The sequence below is a fragment of the Lipotes vexillifer genome, unplaced genomic scaffold (assembly GCF_000442215.2).
Source record: "Lipotes vexillifer unplaced genomic scaffold, Lipotes_vexillifer_v1.1 scaffold1393, whole genome shotgun sequence".
NCBI lineage: Eukaryota > Metazoa > Chordata > Mammalia > Artiodactyla > Lipotidae > Lipotes > Lipotes vexillifer.
The window spans coordinates 396312-421087 of NW_006792736.1; the positions used below are offsets into that span (position 1 = coordinate 396312).

Consider the following 24776-nt stretch of genomic DNA (forward strand, 5'->3'; position numbering starts at 1 on the left):
TCTACCCTATAAAATAAGTTTTATTTCTGGAGAAAGTTAAAATTATGATTTTTTTTGTGAAGAATGGAGGGTAATCTCAAATTGGGGCTGCTGACTCATTTTAATATTGAAAGCTGTGGGACCCTCATCACTGAGTTCTTATAAATCCCAGTGCCCACATGCACCATAACCACCCACTGTGAGTCCAGAAAAGAACTCCGAGAGCATCTTCCAGTGGGAAAATCAAAACGGATTTTTACATTTCCTTTGAGCCCAGCCAGCTGTTTCTCCTTTAAAGATTTCCCTTTGAGATTTTTATTTTATGACTAAGCCTAACCAATAATTTTTTGGCAAGTAAGAGTTGTGGGAGTGTATCTGTCATTATAAGGAAGTCAAAGCCAGAAATGTCTCTGCCATGCTGGGTGATATTAAACTTTTAAAGAAACTTTATATTATAAAAATTTTCCAATATACGTAAATGGAGGAGTGCAGTATATTTATCAACATTTTGCCAATACTATTCCATATATTCTGTGCCCCCCCCGACTTCCTAACCCCATCCCCACCAGTGTTTTAAAGCAAAACAGAGGTCATATCATCTAAGCTATGTTCACTTCAGTGTGTATCACTAACAGATAAGGACTTTGTTGTTTTACAATGTTGTAAAACAATGTTAGTTTCTACTGTACAGCAAAGTGAATCAGCTATATGTATACATATATCCCCTCTTTTTGGGATTTACTTCCCGTTTAGGTCACCACAGAGCACTGAGTAGAGTTCCCTGTGCTGTACAGTAGGTTCTCATTAGTTATCTGTTTTATACATATTAGTGTATACAAGTCAATCCCAGTCTCCCAATTCATCCCACCCCTTCTTTCCCCCACTTGGTGTCCATATGTTTTTTCCTCTGTGTCAGTGTCTCTATTTCTGCCTTGCAAACAGGTTCATCTGTACCATTTTTCTAGATTCCACATATATGCATTAATACACGATATTTGTTTTTCTCTTTCTGACTTACTTCACTCTGTATGACAGTCCATCTCTAGGTCTATCCATGTTGCTGCAAATGGCACAATTTTGTTCCTTCTTATGGCTAGTATTCCATTGTATATATGTACCACATCTTCTCCATCCATTTCTCTGTCGATGGGCATTTTGGTTGCTTCCATGACCTGGCTCTTGTAAATAGTGCTGCAATGAACATTGGGGTGCATGTGTCTTTTTTTTTTTTTTTTTTTTTTTGCAGTGGGGGAGCCTCTCACTGTTGTGGCCTCTCCCGTTGTGGAGCACAGGCTCTGGACGCGCAGGCTCAGCGGCCATGGCTCACGGGCCCAGCCGCTGCGCGGCATGTGGGATCTTCCCGGACCGGGGCACGAACCTGTGTCCCCTGCATCGGCAGGTGGACTCTCAACCACTGCGCCACCAGGGAAGCCCCATGTGTCTTTTTGAATCATGGTTTTCTCAGGGTATATGGCCAAGGACTTTTTTTTTTTTTAATAAACAAAACCTGGTCACAGTGATGAGTGATTCTTTAATATCATTTAACGTTCAGACCATGTTCAAATTCCCTAATTGGATACTGTTTCCAATGTACACATATATACACATATACATATCAGATATACATATATATAAAGTAAAAAAAATATTGACAAAAAGAAAGTCCATATCTTACATTTGATTGAGGGTTTTGAGTAGGTCCCAGTTCATGCCTATTGTCTAGTATAGTTATTGATAGAACTTCCTTTTACTCTCAAAAGTGTACCAGTTTGGGGCTTCCCTGGTGGCGCAGTGGCTGAGAGCCCGCCTGCCGATGCAGGGGACCCGGGTTCGTGCCCCAGTCTAGGAAGATCCCACGTGCCGCAGAGTGGCTGGGCCCGTGAGCCATGGCCGCTGAGCCTGCGTGTCCGGAGCCTGTGCCCCGCAACGGGAGAGGCCACAACAGTGGCCCGCGTACCGGAAACAAAAAAAAAACAAACAAACAAAAAAAAAAAGTGTACCAGTTTGTAAGATAAAGTATATGATTCACAAAGGTTCTTTTACTTTATTATAGTTTCCCCTCTCTTTTTGATGAATTTATTTGTTAAAGAGACTGTATGATTTGCTTTGTAAAATTTCTCACATTCTGGATTTGGCTGTGCACACTTGCTTAACTTGTTCCTCTGTCACCAATATCTTCCGTACACTGGTAGTTAGAGTTAAATATGTATGTATGCATGAATGTATATATTAGCAAAATGCTTCATAAGTGGTGATGAAATAATCTTAGTTCTTCATACCCATCAAGAGGGACATAATATCTGCTTTGTTCCATTTATAGTGATGTTATGAGTGTTCAGTTGAGGAGTTGTTAGCTTGATCCACCCATCGTAAAGTTTACTAGAAAACTTTTACCTAATGGTTTAGCACATCAATCGATGATTATTACCTGTTTCCATTAGTTTGCAAATTGATAATTTTCTTATTTTTTAAAGTATAAATTTGTTATGTACATTTCATTTATTTTGCTAGTTTTTCTAGTCTTGCATAGCTTAAATGGCTGATATAATTTTTAGTTTAAATTTTGTTTTTTAAAATATTTACTTATTTATTATTTTTGGCTGCATTGGGTCTTCGTTGCTGCGTGCAGGCTTTCTCTAATTGAGGTGAGCAGGGGCCACTCTTCATTGCAGTGCATGGGCTTCCTCTTGCAGTGGCTTCTCTTGTTGTGGAGCACGGGCTCTAGGCACGCGGGCTTCAGTAGTTGTGACACTCAGGCCCAGTAGTTGTGGCGCACAGGCTTAGTTGCTCTGCGGCATGTGGGATCTTCCTGGACCAGGGATCAAACCTGTGTCCCCTGCATTGGCAGGCAGATTCTTAACCACTGTGCCACCAGGGAAGTCCCTTTTTTTTTTTTAACAGAAGTCCAAGGAGGTTGAGAGTGTTTTTAAAAATCTGTTTTATAGGTAAATATTTTGATTACAATTTCTCTGACTTGTTATTTAACCATTAGCCAAATTCTGAGCCATGTTAAAATTAGGCTGCAATGTAAAAATTCTAACAATATTTGAAAGGCCCCTATAAAAATAAAGGTGCCTTTTCAGAAGCCACTTCATATAGGAAATCACCTTGAAGTTATTTTGTTATGTGTGAGTTTTTTCAATTTCTATATAATTCACACACCAGAAAATTCACCCTTTTAAAGTATACAGTACAGTGCATTAGTATATTCACAAAGTTGTACAACATTTTCATTGCTTCCAAAAGGAAACCTCAAAGCCATTAGGCAAATCACTTCCCATTCTCTTCCCCCCCTAAATGGCAACTACTTATCAACATTCTGTCTCTATAGATTTGCCTTTTCTGGGCTTTTCATATTAATAGAATCATACAATATTTAATCTGTCTGGCCTCTTTCACTTAGCATAATTTTTTTTATTTTTTTAAGTTTTATTGGAGTATAGTTGATTTCCAATGTTGTGTTAGTTTCAGGTGTACAGCATAGTGATTCAGTTATACATATACATATATTCATTCTTTCTCAGGTTCTTTTCCCATATAGGTTATTATAGGTTGTTCATTCTTTTTCAGATTCTTTTCCCATATTGAGTAGAGTTTCCTGTGCTATACAGTAGATCCTTGTTGGTTATCCATTTTGTATATAGTAGTGTGTATATGTTCATCCCAAGCTCCTAATTTATCCCTCCCCGCCGCATTTCCCCTTTGGTCTCCAAAAGTTTGTTTTCAAAATCTGTGAGTTTGTTTCTGTTTTGTAAATCATTTTTTAAATATTCCACATATGAGTGATATCATACAACATTTATCTGACTTACTTCACTTAGCATGATAATCTCTAGGTCCACCCATGTTGCTGCACATGGGATTATTTTGTTCTGTTTTATGGCTGAGTAATATTCCATTGTATATATGTACCACATCTTTATCCATTCCTCTGTCGATGGACATTTAGGTTGCTTCCATGTCTTGGCTATTGTAAATTGTTCTGCAGTGAACACTGGGGTGCATGTATCTTTTCAAATTATGGTTTCCTCTGGATACATGCCAAGGAGTGGGATCACTGGCTCATATGGTAGTTCTATTTTTACTTTTTTAAGGAATTTCCATACTGTTCTCCATAGTGGCTATACCAGTTTACATTCCCACCAACAGTGTATGAGGGTTCCCTTTTCTCCCCACCCTCTCCAGCATTTATTGTTTGTAGATTTTTTGATGATGGCCATTCTGACCTGTGTGAGGTGATACCTCATTGTAGTTTTGATTTGCATTTCTCTGATAATTAGTGATGTTGAGCATCTTTTCATGTGCTTTTTGGCCATCTGTCTTCTGTGGAGAAATGTCTATTTAGATCTTCTGCCCATTTTTTGATTGCATTGTTTTTTTGACATAGAGCTTCATGAGTTGTTTGTATATTTTGAAGGTTAATTCCTTGTCGTCACTTTGTTTGCAAATATCAGTATTTTCTCCCATTCTGTGGGTTGTCTTTTTGTTTCATTTATGGCTTCCTTTACTGTGCAGAAGATTTTAAGTTTAATTAGGTCCCATTTGTTTATTTTTGTTTTTATTTTCATTACTCTAGGAGGTGAATCAAAAAAGATGTTGCTGCAATTTATGTCAAAGAGTGTTCTGCCTATATTTTCCTCTAACAGTTTTATAGTGTCCAGCCTTACATTTAGGTCTTTGATCCATTTTGAGTTTATTTCTGTGTATAGTGTTAGAGAATGTTCTAATTTCCTTCTTTTACATGTAGCTTTTCAGTTTTCCCAGCACCACTTATTGAAGAGACTGTCTTTTCTCCATTGTATATTCTTGCCTCCTTTGTCATAGATTAATTGGCTGTAGGTGCATGGGTTTATTTCTATTCCATTAATCTATATTTCTGTTTTTGTGCCAGTACCAAACTGTTTTGATGACTGTAGCTTTGTAATATAGTCCGAAGTCAGGGAGTCTGATTCCTCTAGCTTCATTTTCCTTTCTCAGGATTGCTTTGGCTATTCGGGGTGTTTTGTGTTTCCATACAAATTTTAAAATTTTTTGTTCTATTTCTGTGAAAAATGCCATTGATAATTTGATAGGGATTGCATTGAATCTGTTTATTGCCTTGGGTAGTATAGTCATTTTCACAATATTGATTCTTCCAATCCAAGAACATGGTATATCTCTCCATCTGTTTGTATCATCTTCGATTTCTTTCATCAGCATCTTATAGTTTTCAGAGTACAGGTCTTTTGCCTCCTTAGGTAAATTTATTCCTACATATTTTATTCCTAGGTCTTTATAATGTTTTAAAGTTTTGTCCATGTCATAACATTAATCAGTACTTTATTCCTTTTTATGGCTGAATAATATTCCATTGCATATACGTGTACCACATTTTCTTTGTTCATCAGTTCGTGGACATTTTAGTTATTTCCACTTTTTGGCTATTATGAATAATGCTGCTATGAATATCTCTGTACAGGTTTCTGTATAGACATATATTTTCAGTTCTCTTGGGTGTATACCTAGGAGTGACAATTTTGGTCATATGGTAACTACGTTTAACTTTTTGAGGAATTGCCAAATTGTTTTCCAAAACAGCTGCACAACTCTTCATGCCTACCAACAATATATGGAGGTTTTGATGTTTCCATATTTTCACCAAAACTACTTATTGGCTGCCTTTATTTATTTATTTTATTTATTATACCCCTTCCAGTGGGTATAATGTGTATCTCATGGTTTTGATTTGCATTTCCCTAATGAGTAATGATGTTAGTCATTATTTCATTTGCTATTGGCTATTCGTATATCTTCTTTGAAGAAATCCTTTCTTAAATCTTTTCTCCTTTTTAAATTAATTGTTTTTTGAGTTATAAGAGTTATTTATATATTCTGGATACTAGAACTCATCAGATACATGGTTGGCAGATATTTTCTCATTCTGTAGGTTGTCTCTTCATTTGATGATATCCTTGAAGCACAAAAGTTTTAAATTTTGATGAAGTCAGTTTTTTTTAAATTAACTGCTTGTACTTTCAGTGTCATATTTAAGAAATCATTGCCTAATCCAGGGTATTAAAGATTTACACCAATGTTTTCTTCCCAGAGTATTATAGTTTTAGCTCTTCCATTTAGGTCTTTGATCACTGTTGTGATGTGAGATAAGAGTTCAACTTCATTTTTTTGCATGTGACTATCCAGTTGTCTCAGCACCATTTGTTGAAGGGACTGTTTTTTCCATATTGAATGGTCTTCTCATTCTTGTTGAAAATTAATTGACAAAGATGTATGTGTCATTTCAGGATTCTTCTATTCCATTAATTTACATAGCTATCCTTATGCCAATACTACATGTTGTTGATTGCTGTAGTTGCTGTAGTAAGTTTTGAAATTGGGATGTATAAATCTTCCAACTGTTTTTCTTTTACAGGATCCTTACAGTATCCTACAGGATACTCTGGGTCCTTTTCATGTCCCTATGAATTTTAGGATGAACTTAATAATTTCCCCATCTGGGATTTTGACAGAGGTTCTGTTGAATCAGCAAATTAATTGGGAAGTGTTGACATCTTAACAATATTAAGTCTTCCTATTTATTAGCACAGGATGTCTTTACATTTATTTAGGTTTTTAATTTCTTTCAATGATGTTTTATAGTTTTCAGTGTACAAGTCCTACGTGTCTTTTGTCAAATTTCTAAATATTTTATTCTTTTTGATGCTGTTTTAAGTAGAATTGTTTTGATTTTTTTTTGGATTGTTCATTGCCAGGATACACTTACACAGTTGGGTTTTATATATTAATCTTATATCCTACAAGCTTATTTAACTAGTTTATTAGTGCCAGTTTTTTTTTTTTTGGTGGATTCCTTAGGATTTATACATACAAAATCATGTCATCTACAAATAGAGATAGTTTAGTTTCTTCATTTCCAATCTAGGTGTCTACTTTTTTCTTTTTTTTTTGATCCTTTTGCATAATTTCTCTGGCTAGAACCTACAGTAGATATTCAACAGAATTAGCAACAGCAAGCAGCTATTGCTTGTCTCTGATTTCTTTCAGCTTTTCACCATTAGGTATGATGCTAAATGTAGGGTTTTTGTAAATGTTCTTTGTCAGGTTGAGGAAGATTCTTTTTCTATTCTTAGGTTGAGTATTTTTATCATGAAAGGGTGTTGTACTTTTCTCAAATGCTTTTTCTGCATTTCACTTTGTTAATGTGGTATTTCATATTGATTGATTTTTATACATTGGACCAAGATTGCATTTCTGGGATAGATATTACTTGGCCATAATGTATACTTTTTGTATATGTTGCTGGATTCCATTTGCTAGTATCTTATTGAGGATTTTTTCATCTATATTGATAAGGGATATTGGTCTATAGTTTTCTTGTGATGTCTTTGTTTTTGGTTTCAGGGTAATACTGTATTCATAGAATACATTGAAAAGGGTTCCCTCTTATATTATTTGGAAGAATTTGTAAAGGATTGGGGCTAATTTTTTAAATGTTCAGTGGAATTCACCAGCAAAATCATGTACGCCTGGGCTTATCCTTGTGGGAAGTTTTTTGATTACTAATTTAGTCTTTTTGTTATAGATCTATTCAGATTTTCTGTTTCTTCTTGAGTCAGTTTCAGTAGTTTGTGCTTTCTGGGAATTTGTCCATTTCATCTAAGTTATCTAACCTGTTGATAAGATCATTTTTATAGTATTCCCTTCTAATGCTTTTTATAAGGTCATTGGTAGTATCCTGTTTCATTTCTGATTTTTTAGTAATTTGGGTCTTCTCTCTTTTTCTTGGTCAGTCTAGCTAGTTTTGTCTACCAAGACCTCAGGCAGCCGCAATGTTCAACAATTGCCTCTGACTATTTTCAACAAATATCTCCAGTGGGGAAAAGGCTATATACAATAGGTGAACTCCAAGTCAGATCAAATGAAGAAAGCCTTGCCAGTGGTGTCTTCTAGAGAACTACCAAATAGGTAAAATAATGACATTTATCTAGGAATGGGGCTTTGGAGGATATCCAGCCTAATTCTGCCCTCTCCAGTGGTTGCCAGCCTGCTGATTTTCACCATAAATGTGGGCTGTTGGTTTTCAAGGGTGTCATGGAGTTCTGGGGACAGTGGAAATAGGGCAGGTTAAAACACTGTAAAGCTTAGCTTCTTACCAAAATTTCATTGCCTTTCTTGAAGAAATGCTTCCAGGACTGCTGCAAGTCTTTTGTTAATTTCCATATTTCTGAAGAGTTGATTCTGACAGTATTTACCAGGTTTCCTTTTGCTTTTGTGGAGGAGGGTATTTTCAGAGATCCGTATTCTGCCGTTTTTGCTGACATCTGTACAATTGTAACTTCTAATTATAACATTCCTTCTGCATTTATTAGATGGAATTCTTTAAAGAACTTTTCATTATCAACTGTTTGGTTACCATTAAATATAATTTGTAAACAAATGACAGAATAATGCATGGTAAGTATCTTTAGTTGTGAAATTTCAAAATAGTGATTTGGTGCCTTTGTAACCATCCAAAAATATCAGTTAGTTTTTTTTTTTTTTTTAACATCTTTATTGGGGTATAATTGCTTTACAATGGTGTGTTAGTTTCTGCTTTATAACAGAGTGAATCAGTTATACATATACATATGTTCCCATATCTCTTCCCTCTTTGTCTCCCTCCCTCCCACCCTCCCTATCCCACCCCTCCAGGCAGCCACAGAGAACCGAGCCGGTATCCCTGTGCCATGCGGCTGCTTCCCACTGGCTATCTACCTTACGTTTGTTAGTATATATATGTCCATGTCTCTCTCTCGCCCTATCACACCTCACCCTTCCCCCTCCCCATATCCTCAAATCTGTTCTCCAGTAGGTCTGTGTCTTTATTCCTGTTTTACCCCTAGGTTCTTCATGACATTTTTTTTTCTTAAATTCCATATATATGTGTTAGCATACGGTATTTGTCCTTCTCTTTCTGACTTACTTCACTCTGTATGACAGACTCTAGGTCTATCCACCTCATTACAAATAGCTCAATTTCGTTTCTTTTTATGGCCGAGTAATATTCCATTGTATATATGTGCCACATCTTCTTTATCCATTCATCCGACAATGGGCACTTAGGCTGTTTCCATCTCCAGGCTATTGTAAATAGAGCTGCAATGAACATTTTGGTACATGACTCTTCTTAAATTCTGGTTTCCTCAGGGTATATGCCTAGTAGTGGGATTGCTGGGAATATCAGTTAGTTTGTTCTTTCTTTTTGGTATCATTATTAACTCATTTGAAAAAAAATACCATCATGGATTTTAACCTACATTCATTTCAATGAGAAATGATATTTAGAGATCACAGTATGTGTCCAGATGTGCCCATTGCTACAAAGATATTGTTACTTTAGGCATTTTCAGTGGGCTGATACAGGAAGTAATTTTTTTTGAAAGAGAAAATTTGAGCTTTTTAATTCATATTGTGAGTTCATACTATTTCCTGTTCATAGGATTTTACAGGGTATTTACTTATCTTTAGACTTATTTCATCTTACACTGAAATTCTTATTTTTTTTTTGACATTAACAATGATTTCTTCATGTCACAACATACGTAAGTAATTTCAAAATAATATCATTACTACAAATAAGACTACTGCTGTCCAATGAGGTCAGGAGAGCCATACATAAACAAACGATCCACTTCTTAACATGTATCCAAAGGAAATGAAATCATTATCTCAAAGGGATATCTGCATTCCAATTGCAGCATTATTCACAGTAACCAAGGTGTGGAGACAACCTAAGTGTCCATCAATGGATAAATGGATAAAGATGTGGTTTGTGAACACACACAGAGGAATATTATTCAGCTTTTAAAAAAGGAAATCCTGCCATTTTCGACAACATGGATGAATCTGGAGGGGATTATACTAAGTGAAATAAGCCAGACAGAAAGACAGATACCTGATATTACTTATATGTGGAATCAAAAATGAAAAACAAAAGTCAAACTCACAGAAACAGAGTAGAAAAGTTGTGAGAGGCTGGGGGATGAGGGAAATAGGGAGAGGTTGGTAAAAGGATATGTATAATCTTTCACTTATAAAATGAGTAAGGTCTGAGGATCTAATGACTATAGTTGATAACACCTTACTATATAACTGAAATTTGCTAAAAGAGTTGAACTGAAATGTTCATTGCAAGAAAAAAAAATATGTGAGGTGACAGATGTGTTAATTAACTTGATGGGAAAATCCTTTCATAATATATGCTTATATCAAATCATCACGTTGTATACTTTAAATATCTTACAGTTTTATTTGTCAATTATACCTCAATACAGCTGTGAAAAAATACCTACTGAATATAGTTTTCCTAGTGGGTTGTTTTATCCTGTTTTTAATTTTTGGTTTCTTTGCTTGCTTGTCTGTTTATTGCCCTTAGGATATAACTGACTTGGGATGTGAAGTCACAATACTGTATTTTAGCTAAAAACTAGAAAGCACTCAAATGCCCATCAATGGTGGAACGATTAATTTGTGGCATATCCATATAATAGACACTGTACTCAGTGAATAAATACATCAATATAAAGTATAACTACATGCAACAATGTGGATAGATATTCCAAACAATGTTGAAGAAAAGAAGCAAGACACAAATAAGCTTATACTAGATAATTGCATATACATGTGTATGTTATGTATGTATGTGTGTATGTATATGTGTACATATATACATATACACATACAGTTTTGCCTATTTTTATGCTACAGTATAGAAATATATAGCATACTATATGTAGTATAAAAATAGTCAAAACTATACATATATGTGTGTGTACTATACTATACGTTGTAAAAAAATGGGCAAAGCTATATATATATACACACACATTTATATACACACTTACACACTAAATTCAGTAGGTTTATAGTATATATAGTATAAAAATAGGCATATGTATACACACACATAGGATAAAAGTAGGCAGAGCTAATCTCTTCTGACATAAGTTACTGTTAGGAGGACAAAATCCCATAAGATGGGATTTAGGGGTGCAGGTATATGTTTTGTTTCTTAGTTTGAGTGGCACTCACTTGTGTATGTTTCATTTGTGAGTGATTAGAAGCTATAAAATTATGTGTACTTTCTCTGTGTGTATTATAATACAATAAAATGTTTGTTCAAGTTGTCTTTTAAAGCCAATCGAAATAGTTCTTTTCTAATGTGATTGTGGCACAGCTTAATATAGAGTTAGACTTCTTTCAAAACTAATTTGCATTCATTTTGGAATGTAGACACCCAGAATATGAGCTTGATAGCCTGGACAGTGCTATCCATAGTCATGAACTTGGTTCTTTGATTTCTCAGGAGAACGTGTGCCTGTCAGGGGCTGGACCCAGAGACCTGTGGTGCCTCCTTTTCTTTTGGTTGTTCATGGAGCATGTACTACAATGGATGTAAGTTTGCCAGGAGCAAGATCCCAAGAAAATTTAAGCTGCTTGGGGATGACCCAAAAGAGGTTTGTTTACTTCCTGATGTATAATCTGTTTATTTTTCATGGAGAATTGATGAGCACAGATGAAGTGAACAATATAATAAACTCTCATTAACAGAGAATTTCATCTCAGAGCAGTAAAATTTTGGCTAAACGGTAGGCACACATAATAATAGTTTATAAAATTAGCATAATAACAGCCATGTGATACTAAAGTAATAAATTTGATCAACATAAACTATATTTATGGCCTTTTACACTTATTCTTCGTCTTCTGTGTAAACTCCAGAGTTTCACACAGCTGTCATTTCCATATTAAAACTAAATATTACTGCTTCAGTGTTAGAACGTTCATCTTTTGAACCTGAATTATAGAAATCATGTTCGTGACTGCCACATTCATAAAAGTCCATTTCTAGTCACAGTTTCAACCCATGAGATTTGATGGCTTAACGTTACTGTAATAAATGCATTCAGGTAACTAAAACGTATTTAGATTTTAATATAAAGGTGTAGTTGAAATAAATGAACATTGATTTCTCATTGACATCACTGGTTTTTGTCCTTCTCTAGAATATATATTTCTCAAAATATAACTTGTAGATTGGTATTACGTTTAACAACTTTTGTGTAGCATGTATTCTAGAGTATGCTAATTGAATAATCAGAAAACCTCAGTATATTTAGCATTCATATATGATCAAATTTTTAGTCAATCTATACATGTTATAATTTTCTTTCAAATTTTAAATGCAATTGAAATATGCAATTATACTATTGATGTAACAATTTTTATATGTCCCTTTGAAAAATTTGTTAGCTTTATTATTTATGACAATAATAGTAAGTGGAAGTTTAATAAAGTGCAAAAGCTCTTCAAGTCGTGATATAAATTTTTCATAGAATCATAACATTTTAATAAGCTGTATTAATGTGCTAGATATCCTCTTTGCATAAGAAAACACAAATATTTGATAAACCTAATGAATAGCAATTTTGCCTGCTGTCTTACACTTTTAATTTTCACACTGGAGAGCATTTTCTCCACTACTTCATAAATGTTTATCACTCTGTGTTTCATGTAAACAAATGCAGGGGATGGCTAGTGACATCCTCCCTCTGTTAGGTAGGAGGACTCCGGTCAGAAACCTCCTCACCTTCTAAAATGCAAGCAAGTATACCTCTGCCAGCTGCTTACATCTCCCAAGGTTTTTAGAGAAATATCAATGTGAGATGAGAACTTCTAAGTATGAATAGAACAACTGAGTATTGTCCCCTCCCATTTAAAAAAGCATATTCTTTGCTTGGGGGTGGGGGCGAATATACCTGAACATTTTTCCTCTCAAGTAAACTTCACAAAGTTTTTCATATATACCACATTATAGTTCTTAGGGTTTTTTTCATATTTGAATCACATAGTAATTTTTAGTTCTATGGCGTGATCATTTCAAATTTTGTAATGCTATTTTTTATAAACATTTAAAATATAAAGATTAGAGATAGATTAAACCAAACAAATCCTTTCAATAGCTCATCTTCCTCGGCCACTAATTGGAGAAGAATAGAGAATGTGACCTTTTAAAGACCGTATGGCTTCATTCTCCTAATCCTACTACCAGCATAGACTTATATTAATAAAATGCCAAATATCTGCATGCAAAGTAGAAAATTGATTAATCTCATGTAAATACCAAAGAGCTAGACATTTAACAGCACATACCAAAACAGATGATATATGGTCTATGCTTTTCACTTAGAAATAGTCACGTTAAGATGATATTTAGTTATTGGGTTGGCCAATGTTACGGGAAAACCCCAAACAAACTTTTTGGCCAAGCCGATATTTAATGAAACAGTATATATTTGTGATTTGGATCTAAGATATAGGGGGAAAAATCTAATTGATAGCCTCTCTCATATATGGATAGAATGGATTTAGAATTTAATATGTAGAATTATTAATTCTATGCAGGAAGAGAAACTGGAGTCTCATTTACAAAACCTGTCCACTCTTATGGCACCAACATACAAGAAACTTGCACCTGATGCATATAATAATCAGGTAAGTTTAAACAGTTATTGACAATGATTAGAACACTTTACTTACTCATTATTGATGGCCTATCTTTCCAAAAATATTTTTGAAGCAATGATTTTCCTTTATTTTTCTAACTTTTTCTCTTCCTAATTGTTGAAACCACTGCAGTGTTCTGTTTTTGATATATGAATATTTGATATATGAAAATTACACCATCCAAAAGAGTGTATTTTTGGGCTTCCCTGGTGGCGCAGTGCTTGAGAGTCCGCCTGCCGTTGCAGGAGACGCGGTAAAAAAATAAAAAAAAATAAAACAAAAGAGTGTATTTTTGGTCTTTTAATCTGTAAAAGATAATGAGCTTTTAAGGCTCACAAGCTGTTTTACCTACTAATCTTGTTCTCATATGGATAATTTTATCTCTGTAAGCAGACTTTAGTGATTAATTGCAATTATATGGCTCATACTGTAGGTTCTAACCACCTGTTAACTGTTTCCACAGCAAGTCTATACATGTAAAGCTATGGGTGTACTACTTTGTAAGTGTATATACATGTGTCGAGATACGTCAGATTTTGCTAGATTTTTCCTTTTTCTTTTTCCTTTCCTATTTTCTAAGTGTGTGCTGGGTTATACCTATATGGAAGGCCAGGTGATTCGTTGAGAAATGCTCGTGAAGGAGGCAAAAGACCGTGAAGTCTACACTGTTTCAATAACATCAACAGCAAAAGCAGTACATGAAAGCCTATTATGAACCAGATGCTGTGTTTAGTCACTGTGGACATTAAGATGAGCAATGCAGATTCTCTGTCTTTACAAAACTCCTTCCTTAGAGGAGACAGAGATATGTAAAATGCCAGCTATAGAAAAACATGATAACAGCTGGGATAGAAGTATGCATATTTCTGAAGGAACAAAAAGGTTCTCCCTGAAAGTAGAGATGTAAGGTCACAAATGGCCTTGGAGGCCATACAAAGATCTTTGAACTTTATCTTATAGGTAAGAGGCCTACCACTGGGGTGTTCTAAGTGTATATTGGGGATGGTGAGGGTGAAGTGATTTAACTTGAAAAGGTCACTCAAGCCAAATAAATGAAATACAGCTTAGATTATAGAAGATTAAATTAGAGAAGTAAGCTATAGCAATCACTGGGCAAGAGACGTTAAGGTCCTAATTTAACGAAATAGCAGTAGTGATAGAGAAAATGAAATAAGTATGTGAAATATTTGGTGGAACTTATAAACTTAGTGACCAGTCAGATTTGAGAACGAGCAAAAGAGAATTTGAGCGTCCACCAAATTTCTGGCTTGTACAGGTGGTTGTATTAGTATTAGGAATCAGTGAGGAAAAGTAAGTTTGGAGGAGATAAGGAGAAGATGACAAATTTCATTTTGGACATGCTAGGTTCGACATACTTCTAGGATAATTAAAAGAAAAATCGGGAGAAAAATCCAGGTTAGCACTGTGATTTGGGAGTTATCAAAATGCAGGAAGTAGTTAGTAGTAAATACAATTTTTCAGAGTGAAGATTACAAAGAGGAGAAGGGGCTAATGATTTTAATATTTAACATTTTAGGGGTGAGTGGGGGAAGAGAAACCAGTGAAGGAAGGACTGGGGGTAGGAGCAATGGAATAGGAGAGGGAGCAATGGAATAGGAGAGGTTAAAGATTTAAGAGGAAGAGGAAGATTGATAGATGGAGGAAAGCTTGAGGTGATGAGAAGGTATTCAGAACAGAGTACACAGAAGTATGGATACGGGAAAGCGTGAAGTGTGACACATTTTGCAAACATTGTCATTTACTTAATAATGTTAAAGACTCTAAGGGGACTAGATTAGTCTACATAGCAGAGACAGACAGGGCACCAATTTTAGTCAACAATTTAGCTATTCTTGTTTCCAATGTGGACTTTAACATTTTCCCCAAACCTCAATTCTTTTTTTTTTAAGTTTTTCTTTTTTTTTTTTAAGTGGGAGCAAAGGAGGCAACTTTAATAATGACTGTCTCTTTATAAGTTGTTTTATGTCACAACCTAGATATTTAGAGATATATGTTAATGTCTATGAAAATTATTTTAAATGCTATCAATAACAAACAGTGGGATTAATATTGTTATTTTTACAACTTTACCTATTTTAATCAGTGTCACAGAAAAGTATAAGGAATGGTTTGCTACTGTTGTAAAATAACTCTGGTGAGAAAAATAATAAATCAAGCTATAAAAAGAAAATAAATTGAGTCTATGTTGCTAGATTTCAAGTTTGGCCATTTTCTGTTGAGTGAATTTTTTATAGGGGCTATTAATCAAATGGCTTTAACTGGGGAAAGGGACAGAACAACAAGCATTGATGTTCTTACTCCTTTGATTCCTATTATAGACTGTCTCATACAAACTTGATTATCTAAGCATTTATATTCTACACTATAACTTTTTGTTTGGAGTATTTTATGCATTTCCTGAACCTGGAATATCTAAAATATGAAGGTACCTCAAGTCTTTAAGTTAGAACAAGATGATTAGGTATAATTCCTTAGATGTGTTTTAATATTTGTATATGAGTAAATGTGTAGATAGATATACTAAACAATTGGCATGAAGTTTCAGTTAAGCAAGATGAATAAGGTCTAAGATCTGCTGTACAATTGTACCTATAGTCAACGATAATGTACATTTAAAAATTTGTTAAAAGTGTAGCTCTCATGTTAAGTGTTCTTACCACAATAAAATAAAATTTAAATACATACATACATTCATACATTTCAAAATAAATGTAATGTCTATATAAACTAAATCAACTAATGGCTAAGAACAAATAAGGTGTTTTTTATATTGCATGGTAGGTACTACTGGAAAGTTTATCCGTATGTCTTAACATGGTTTAGAGACCCCAGAAAACAGCCATGTGATCTTTTCCTACAGTATACATAACACATCAAGGTTATAGGTGCTGTGGAAGTCTACTGTTTGGTATTTGCCTCCTTCCCCCTACTGAATATAGTACCTTTATTTCTCATATATGAATGTTCTTCTTTGCTTTATTCCTTGATTTCATAAAGACTTACTGCTGAAGTTAAGCTTCATTAGGTCTTCACAGCATTTCTTGTCAGCTCCATGGAATTAGATTATAGGTTTTCTTAACTTAAATATCCTTTAAGTCTATCCAGTAGAGTATATTTCTCTATCTTTTCTATGGTTATCTTACCATTAAACTTTAGGACTGAATTAGCAGGCTCAAATCTCAAAATCATGTGCTCTCGTCATGTGTGGAGATGACATTTTAAACCAAGAAAACTTTCTTTGACAGTGGAAATATTTTCTGTCTACACTGTTCAGAACGGTAGTTACTAGCCACATGTGGTTACTGAACACTTGATAAGTGGTTAGTGCAACTGAGTTAATGAACTTTTTAATTAATTTAAATTTAAATTGCTACATGTGGCTAGTAGCTGCCGTATTGAACAGCACAGATTTACACCATCAGAAAGCCATGCACTTAGAACTGTCTTCCAGACACAGAGACAAATTTCCAGTAATCCATTCACAGATCCCTGCATGGTATTTCTTATGAGATGGCATGAGTCTCAGGACCAGCTAGATTTTGTATACATTTTTATTCAAGGAACAGAATAAAGCTAACTAGATCACGGCATCGCACAATATTATTACACTAATATATGTGTAATTAGAGTCCCAAAAGGAGGACAGAAAAATATCTTTAAGTATAATGGCCAATTATTTTTCAAATTTGTTCAAAACTATAAACCCATTGATCCCAGAAGCTCAGCAAGCCCCAAATGGTGGGCGGGGGTGGCGGGGGGAGATATGAAGAAACTATATAAAATCACATTAAAATCAATTTGCTTACAGTGATTGATTAAGAGAAAATGTGAAAAGTAGATGGGGGAAAAAGACATTACTTATAGGGAAAAAATGGATAATAGACACACAAGACAAAGTCTGAGAAAGATGCAAGAAAAAAGAGGAAAAACATCCTTAAAGTACAGAAAGAAAAAAAAAAAAACAGACTATCAATCTAGAAATCTATAACCAGTAAAAACAACTCTCAAAAGTGAAGGCAAAAATAAAGATTTTTTTTTTCAGGCACACAAAAGCTGAAATAAATAACTTACCACCACCGGCAGACTAAAACTTCAAAAATGTTAAAGGAAGCCCTCTGATGATAGAAAGAAAAATGATACGATAGAAATCTGGTTTGGCAAAAAGTAATGAAAACATCATAAATAGTAGATATGCGAGTAAAAAGACTTTTTTCCCTTATTAAAAAAATTTCTTTACAAGATAGTTTGTTATTTTAAAATATATTAAAAATGTAATTTAAGGTTTATATGTAAAAGTAGCACAGAGGCTTGGGGATTGGAAGTATACTGTTGTAAGATTCTTATGTTATATATGGATGGAATGGTATATTACTTGAATATAGACTGTACACTACACTGTAAACCTTAAAGCAGGCAGCCACTAACAAAAAATGTATAACTAATCCCCCAGTAAAGAGATGAGAATGGAATTCCAAAACATTTTAAAATATGGAACTAAAAGAAAACTAAAACAAATACAAAACAAATAGCAAATGGTATATTTAATCCCAGCCATATCAAAAACCACATTAAATATAAATTTTTTTTAACACTCCCAATTAAAAGGCAGAGCTTGTGATATTGAATAATCACATTGATACAGAACAATTGTGATATTTAAAAAAGCAAGAACCAAGAAATAACGTGCTTGGGCTTCCCTGGTGGCGCAGTGGTTGAGAGTCCGCCTGCCGATGCAGGGGACACAGGTTCGTGCCCCGGTCTGGGAAGATCCCACATGCCGCAGAGCGTCTAGGCCCGTGAGCCATGGCCACTGAGCCTGTGTGTCCGGAGCCTGTGCTCTGCAACGGGAGAGGCCACAACAGTGAGAGGCCCGCGTACCGCAGAAAAAAAAAAGAAAAAGAAATACTGTGCTAATGTCAATCAAAAGCAAGCTGGAGTGATATTAATAGCAAAGTAGATTTTATAGCAAAGAATATTATAAAGAGGATCATTTTATAATGATAAAAAGGTCAGTTTAGCAAGAGAATGTGATAATCCTATGTATCTAGTAATAGCTTTAAATTTTATTAAACAAAAACTGATACAACTAAAAACAAAGCTACAGATACAGTCAGTTTTCAATATATCTCTCTCAAACCATTAGAACAAGTAGACATAAAATTAGTAAGGGGACAGAAGACTTGAACAACACTTTTAACGAAATTGATGTTATGTATAGAACTCCCCATGCAATCACAGAATTAACATTATTTTCAAATATACAAGGATGATTTACCAAGATAGTTTATATTCTGGGTCATGAAACAAGTATTGATAAATTTAAAAGCCACAAAATATGTTCTCTGATCACAATGAAATTAAATTGAAAATCTGTACCAGAAGGATACCTACAAAATCCCTAAATATCTGGAAACTTAGCGACTTATTTCTAAATGACCTATGGGCCAAAGAATAAATCACAAGGGAGAAAGTATTTCAAACTGAATGAAAATGAAGATGTGACATTGAAATTTGTGGGATGTAGCTATGAAGCCTACTTAGAGAAAGATTTATAGCATTGAACATTTATATCAGAAATGTTATATAAAGTCTCGAATCAGTGATCTATGTTTATATCCTATGAAGCTTGGAAAAAGAGCAACTTTAGCCATATAAAAGGCAGAAGGAAGGAAAAACTAAAGGTAAGAACAGAAATCAATGAAATAGAATACAGAAAACAGAATATATCGGTGAAACCAAAAGCTAGTACTTTTAGTCAGTTTGTTCAAGAACAAATGAGAAGGTACAAATTGTCAATATCAAGAATTAAAGATGAGACACCATTACATATCCTACAGACAGTAAAAGAATAATAATGAAAACATTATTAAAACTTTATGAAAATAAATTAAATGACTTAGATGAAATGGGCAGAGTCCTTGAAAGGCACAAATTACTGAAGCTTACTAAAGAAAAAGTACCATGAATAGTCCTATATCTATTTAAAAATAGAATTGGTAATTAAAAACTTTCCCAAAAAGAAAACTCCAGGCCCAGATGATTTCCCTTCCAAATTTCACTCATTATTTAAGAAAGAAAGAATAGTTCAATGGAAACTCTTCTAGACAGTAGCAAAGGAGTAAATACTTCCCAACTCATTCTATAAGGCTGGAAATATCCTGGTACTAAAATCAGACAAGGGCATTAAAGAAAAAATAAAGTCCAATGATCTTCATGAATATTGATGTGAAAATTCTTAAGAAAATTTCATCTAAATACATCCAACGATGTGTAAAAGGGATAATATATTATGATCAAATGGAGTTTATTTCAGGAGCAGCTGGTTCATTTAACACTCAAAGATCAATCAATGTGATTCACCATATTAACCAACATAATGGGGAAAACTATCTCAATAGACAGAGAAAAAAGCATTTGACAAAATTTAACATCTATAGAAGGAAACTTTCTCGGCCTGATAAAGGGCATAGATTAAAAACCTAAAACTAACATCACACGTAATGGTGAAAGAACTAAAGCGTTTAGTGTTTTTATGGTAAAGCAGCAAGTTGAAGAGGTAGTTCATTCCTTAACTTGCTCAGCTATAGGTGGAACTGTAATTTCTTTGCTCCATTTTGTGACATGAAACTTTTTAATGCTATCTTATTGTGATGGGATCATGCCTGTTACCTAAGGTAGGCTTTGCCATCTGTGAAGACTCAGTAAATGGCAAGCTAAAATTTTTTTAAAAACACATTATACACTGGGAACAAGAAAAGCATGTCCATTCTCACCACTTCTAGTTAACATCTTTGTTTTTTTTAACTTCTCAAGTAGGTTTTACTATTTGTTGAAGATGTTCTCTGTGCCATATTTATAAACAGAAGTTTAATATACAATTGTCATACAATAATAAAAATAAATACTTTTTACTCTTTATCAAATGAATGTTTGCTTAAGAAAATTCAAGGGATGTTTTCAAGAATAGTTCTCATCTTGCCAACAAGCTTTTTGTGACAGCCTGATTTTTTAAATTGAGGTATAGTTGATTTGCAATATTATATGTTTCACATGTACAACATAATGATTCACAATTGTTAAAGATTATACTCCATTTATAATTATTATAAAATGTTGGCTATATTCCTTGTGCTGTATAATATATCCTTGTATCTTATTCTATTGAACATCTAACTGGAAATTTTAGACCATGAAATAGGCAAGAAAAAGAAAATAAAAAGGATACAGATTGAATATGAAGAAATAAAACTATCCTTATTTGCAGACAACATGTGTGTGGAAAGTCCCAAAGAGTCTACCAAAAAACTTCCTAGAACTAATAAATGGTTTAGCACAGTTGCAAAATACAAAAATCGATTGTATTTCTGTATACTAGCAATAAACCATTAAAAATTGAAATGAAAACCAATAACAATTAAAATAGCATCAAAAATATGAAATTCTTAATATATATCTGACAAAAATGCACGAGACCTGTGCACTGAAAACTACAAAACATTTCTGAGAGAAATTATAAAAGACCTAAATAACTGGAACAATATACCATGTTCATGGATTGCAAGACTAAGTATTATTAAGATTTCAGTTTTCCCCAAATTAATCAATGGATTCAGTACATGACCTATCAAAATCTCACCAGGTGTTCTCAAGGAATTGACAAGGTGATTCTAAAATAAATAGAAATGTAAAGAACCTGTAATAGTCACAGACTTTTTTTTAAAGAACAGAATTTGAATACCTATACTCCCTGATTTCAAGATTTACTACAAATCCACAGTTACTAGTAATCAAGACAGTTGATTATTGGCATATACACACATAATACACACACACACCAGCACACCATTACATAACAAAAGATCAGAATAGAGAGTCTGGAAATAGATTCAACATGTATGGTCGATTGATTTTCAACAAAGGCAATTCAATGAGATAAGTGTAAACTTTTTACCCAGCAGTGTTTGAACAGTTGGATATGCATATGGAAAAAAATTCTTTGACTCTTAATCTCACACCCTATGTAAAAATCAACTCAAAATGGATTTATTTATGTAAAATTCTAGAAAATGCAAACTACAATAATCTCTAGTGACAGAAAGCAGATCAGTAGATGCCTGGGAACAAAGTGGGAAGCATGAATTATAAAGAGGCGTGAGGAAACTTTTGGGAATGATAGATATGTACATTATTTTGATTGTGGTAGTGGTTTCATGTATGTATATGTATGTGTGTGTATATATATATAATCAGATTGTACAATAAACAGCATATAAAGTGTAAGTCAATTATATCTCAGTAACACTGTTAAATAACTACTGTGTCAAGGCATTTGCTCTATTTTGTGTCATTCCATTGTATTGGGGGATATAAAGTATAATACCAAGGAACCTTTTTGACCTGCTCAGTACACAGGTCCTGTACTTTTTTGTCAAATGTGTGCCTAAAAATTTGAAATGCCTAAGTACTTCCCCAGTCACACACTCGCTTCTATATTTCAGATTGAATATGAACACAGAGCACCAGAGTGCCGTCTGGGTCTGAAGGAAGGCCGTCCATTCTCAGGGGTCACTGCATGTTTGGACTTCTGTGCTCATGCCCATAGAGACTTGCACAACATGCAGAATGGCAGCACATTGGTAAGTGGTGCTGAGGAGAGGTTAGCAGCATGTCCTGTTGAAGAGTAGAGGACTGGAAGTTAGCAGCATTTAGAGTAATATGTTTTCTGCCGGTGTCCCTGCAGAGAACAGTGTTTTCATGAATGATTGCTATTGCAAAGTGACCTTGTTTTGCATAACTAGTACTCTCATAACAGGTTGGCATGTCACATCAGTGGAAAACTGTATTGACAAACCTGTGAAAATCATGGAAATTCTTGGTGCTAATCTAAACCAGTGACTAAGCCTCACCAGCTACAATCAGATGCCCAAAAAAATTCTTTCAGAATTCACTGTCAGATATCTAGTAGGTTATAATCAGTTAAGCAAAAAGCCATATACGAGCTAAGGTACCAGTCCAGCTTGCAGAGAAAAGTATAAATGAAAAATGCATCGTCGATGTCACACCAACTACTACAGAAGGTTCAAAGTGCAAAAGAACCCATTGTAACTACATATTACAGTGGGTAAAATGGATTGGTCCTTGTATTTGAAGGCTTTGATAAGGGGAGAAAATGGATCCATCTTAGGGGGGAGCAATGTTGCATACCATCAAAACCCAGGGTGTGGCCTTGCACCTAAAGAGATGACTCGGAGTGGAGATAAAGAATGAAAAAGCTCAAGTACAGAAACTATAAATTAATCAACCTAATGCATTATCAACATGGATACAGGTGTAATTGAGGAAGATGACCAATGAGACCTAACATGGAAAATAGAAGGCAGGCACTATAGTTAAATTATAGTGTAGAAAAGAATTCAGAGAGATAGTAGGCAGTAGTGGAATTAATTTGAGGAATCTGGTGTGAAATTTTTGTTGAGAAACAAAATTGAAGGTATTGGTTTAATGGTCTAGAGCAGGGGCTGGAAAAGTTTTCTGTTAAAAGCTTTGCAAGCCACATAGGATCTCTGTCATATTCTTTGTTTGGGATTTTTTCAATAAAAAGTTCTTTAGAAATGCAAAAAAAACATCCTTAGTTCACTGGCCATACAAAAACAGGCTGCAAGGCAGTTTGGCCACAGGCCCTAGTTTGCTGATTTCTGATTCAGGAGAACAAACATGAGACTTATCACCCACAATATCTAACACCATCACTCATCAGGTATTGAACACCTGCTCATCATTTGGAGGCTCTGCTAGATTCTGGGAAGTAGAAGAAATAAATGATAGCTGGAGCTACAATAGGTCTTGAAGATAACCAGGTTTCTCTCCAGCAAGGTGATGGAGAGTGGGCAGAGGATGAGAAAGTTTTTGAATGAAGGGGAATTTGTCTCTGATAGGTCACAGGTTCTGTGAGGTGAAATGGAAAGCAGCAGTAGAGACGTAGAAGCGAGTAAGGATAAGTTGTGGGAAAAGGTTACAAGTGCTCAGAGGCAAGGATTTGGGAAGACTTATGTGTACGAAGTGAAATGCTCATTTTAATACCATTGCCTGTTAAACTTATTTATAAAGGTAAATCTAATGTAATCATCACATTCCTTTCAAGAGTATTTTCAGTGATTTTGTATTACCTTGGGTTTTAAATAACTGTGGTCGCATTTTCTCCGTTAGTTAAAAACACTAAATACTAAAAGCTAGTATTTTAAAACCAACAAACAATCTTTCATCAAAGCCAATGTGATTGTGGCCAACAAAAGAAATAAAGTACCATCAAATTATCAAAGCAGCAGAAGTAGCTTTTTTCTTTTTTTCTTTTCAGAAGAGAAATGAGTGAGAAGAGAAACAATGTTAGATTTCATAAAGTACAGAGGAGGGAAAAGAAAGGTAGAAGGAGTGTTAACTTAAATATTACCTGTGTATCAGTCAAATCTTCGATGTCACATTATTTAGATTTCACGTTGGTATCCTGTGGAAATTTCTTAAACACAGTTAAGGAGAGTTAGCTGTGAGGAAAGATGTGAAATCTCTTTGTGTACAAAGTATGAGATGAGGCGAATGTGATGTTACCAAAAGCAGAGGAAGTCATCTGGTAGAGGAAACTTGTAGCTTCCTTTTTTTTTTTTTTTTGCGGTACGCGGGCCTCTCACTGTTGTGGCCTCTCCCATTGCGGAGCACGGGGTCGGGACGTGCAGGCTCAGCGGCCACGGCTCACGGGCCCAGCCGCTCCGCGGCATGTGGGATCTTCCCGGACCGGGGCACGAACCCGCGTCCCCTGCATCGGCAGGCGGACTCCCAGCCACTGCGCCACCAGGGAAGCCCTTGTAGCTTCTTTTTGAAGCTTCTTCCCTTAGTCAGAAATGTATGTGAAGAACAGTGTCACTGCAGGTAACAGTTCCTGATAGATTCCAAAAAAAAAAAAAAAAAGTCAACATGAACTTGTTTATCTTGATGTACATTTTGATGCAATTTTCATTAATAACAGACAATCATGGTTTTATGGTAACAAACCAATCTGGTCCAGTAGGCCAGCACCACAAATCTAAATACTGAGAAGGGAAAAGACACACACACACACACACACACACACACACACACTCAGAAGTGTTACCTCTTCCCTGCCCCTCCAAACACACACGTAAGGAATAGCTGGGAAGGTCCTGGTGGCGGTAACCATGGCCGGTGGCCCGGTGACCGGGCGG

The 24776-nt window shown here is 34.9% G+C and overlaps 1 protein-coding gene across 1 annotated transcript in view; it reads left to right on the plus strand.

Moving 5' to 3' along the window:
• TET2 (tet methylcytosine dioxygenase 2) overlaps window positions 1-24776 on the plus strand; it is a 38890-nt gene that overhangs the window by 9923 nt on the left and 4191 nt on the right. The window contains exons 5-7 of the mRNA XM_007465888.1: window positions 11321-11471; window positions 13420-13509; window positions 22041-22178. Coding sequence (XP_007465950.1) covers window positions 11321-11471; window positions 13420-13509; window positions 22041-22178 — 379 coding nt within the window. The remainder of the gene's footprint in view (window positions 1-11320; window positions 11472-13419; window positions 13510-22040; window positions 22179-24776) is intronic.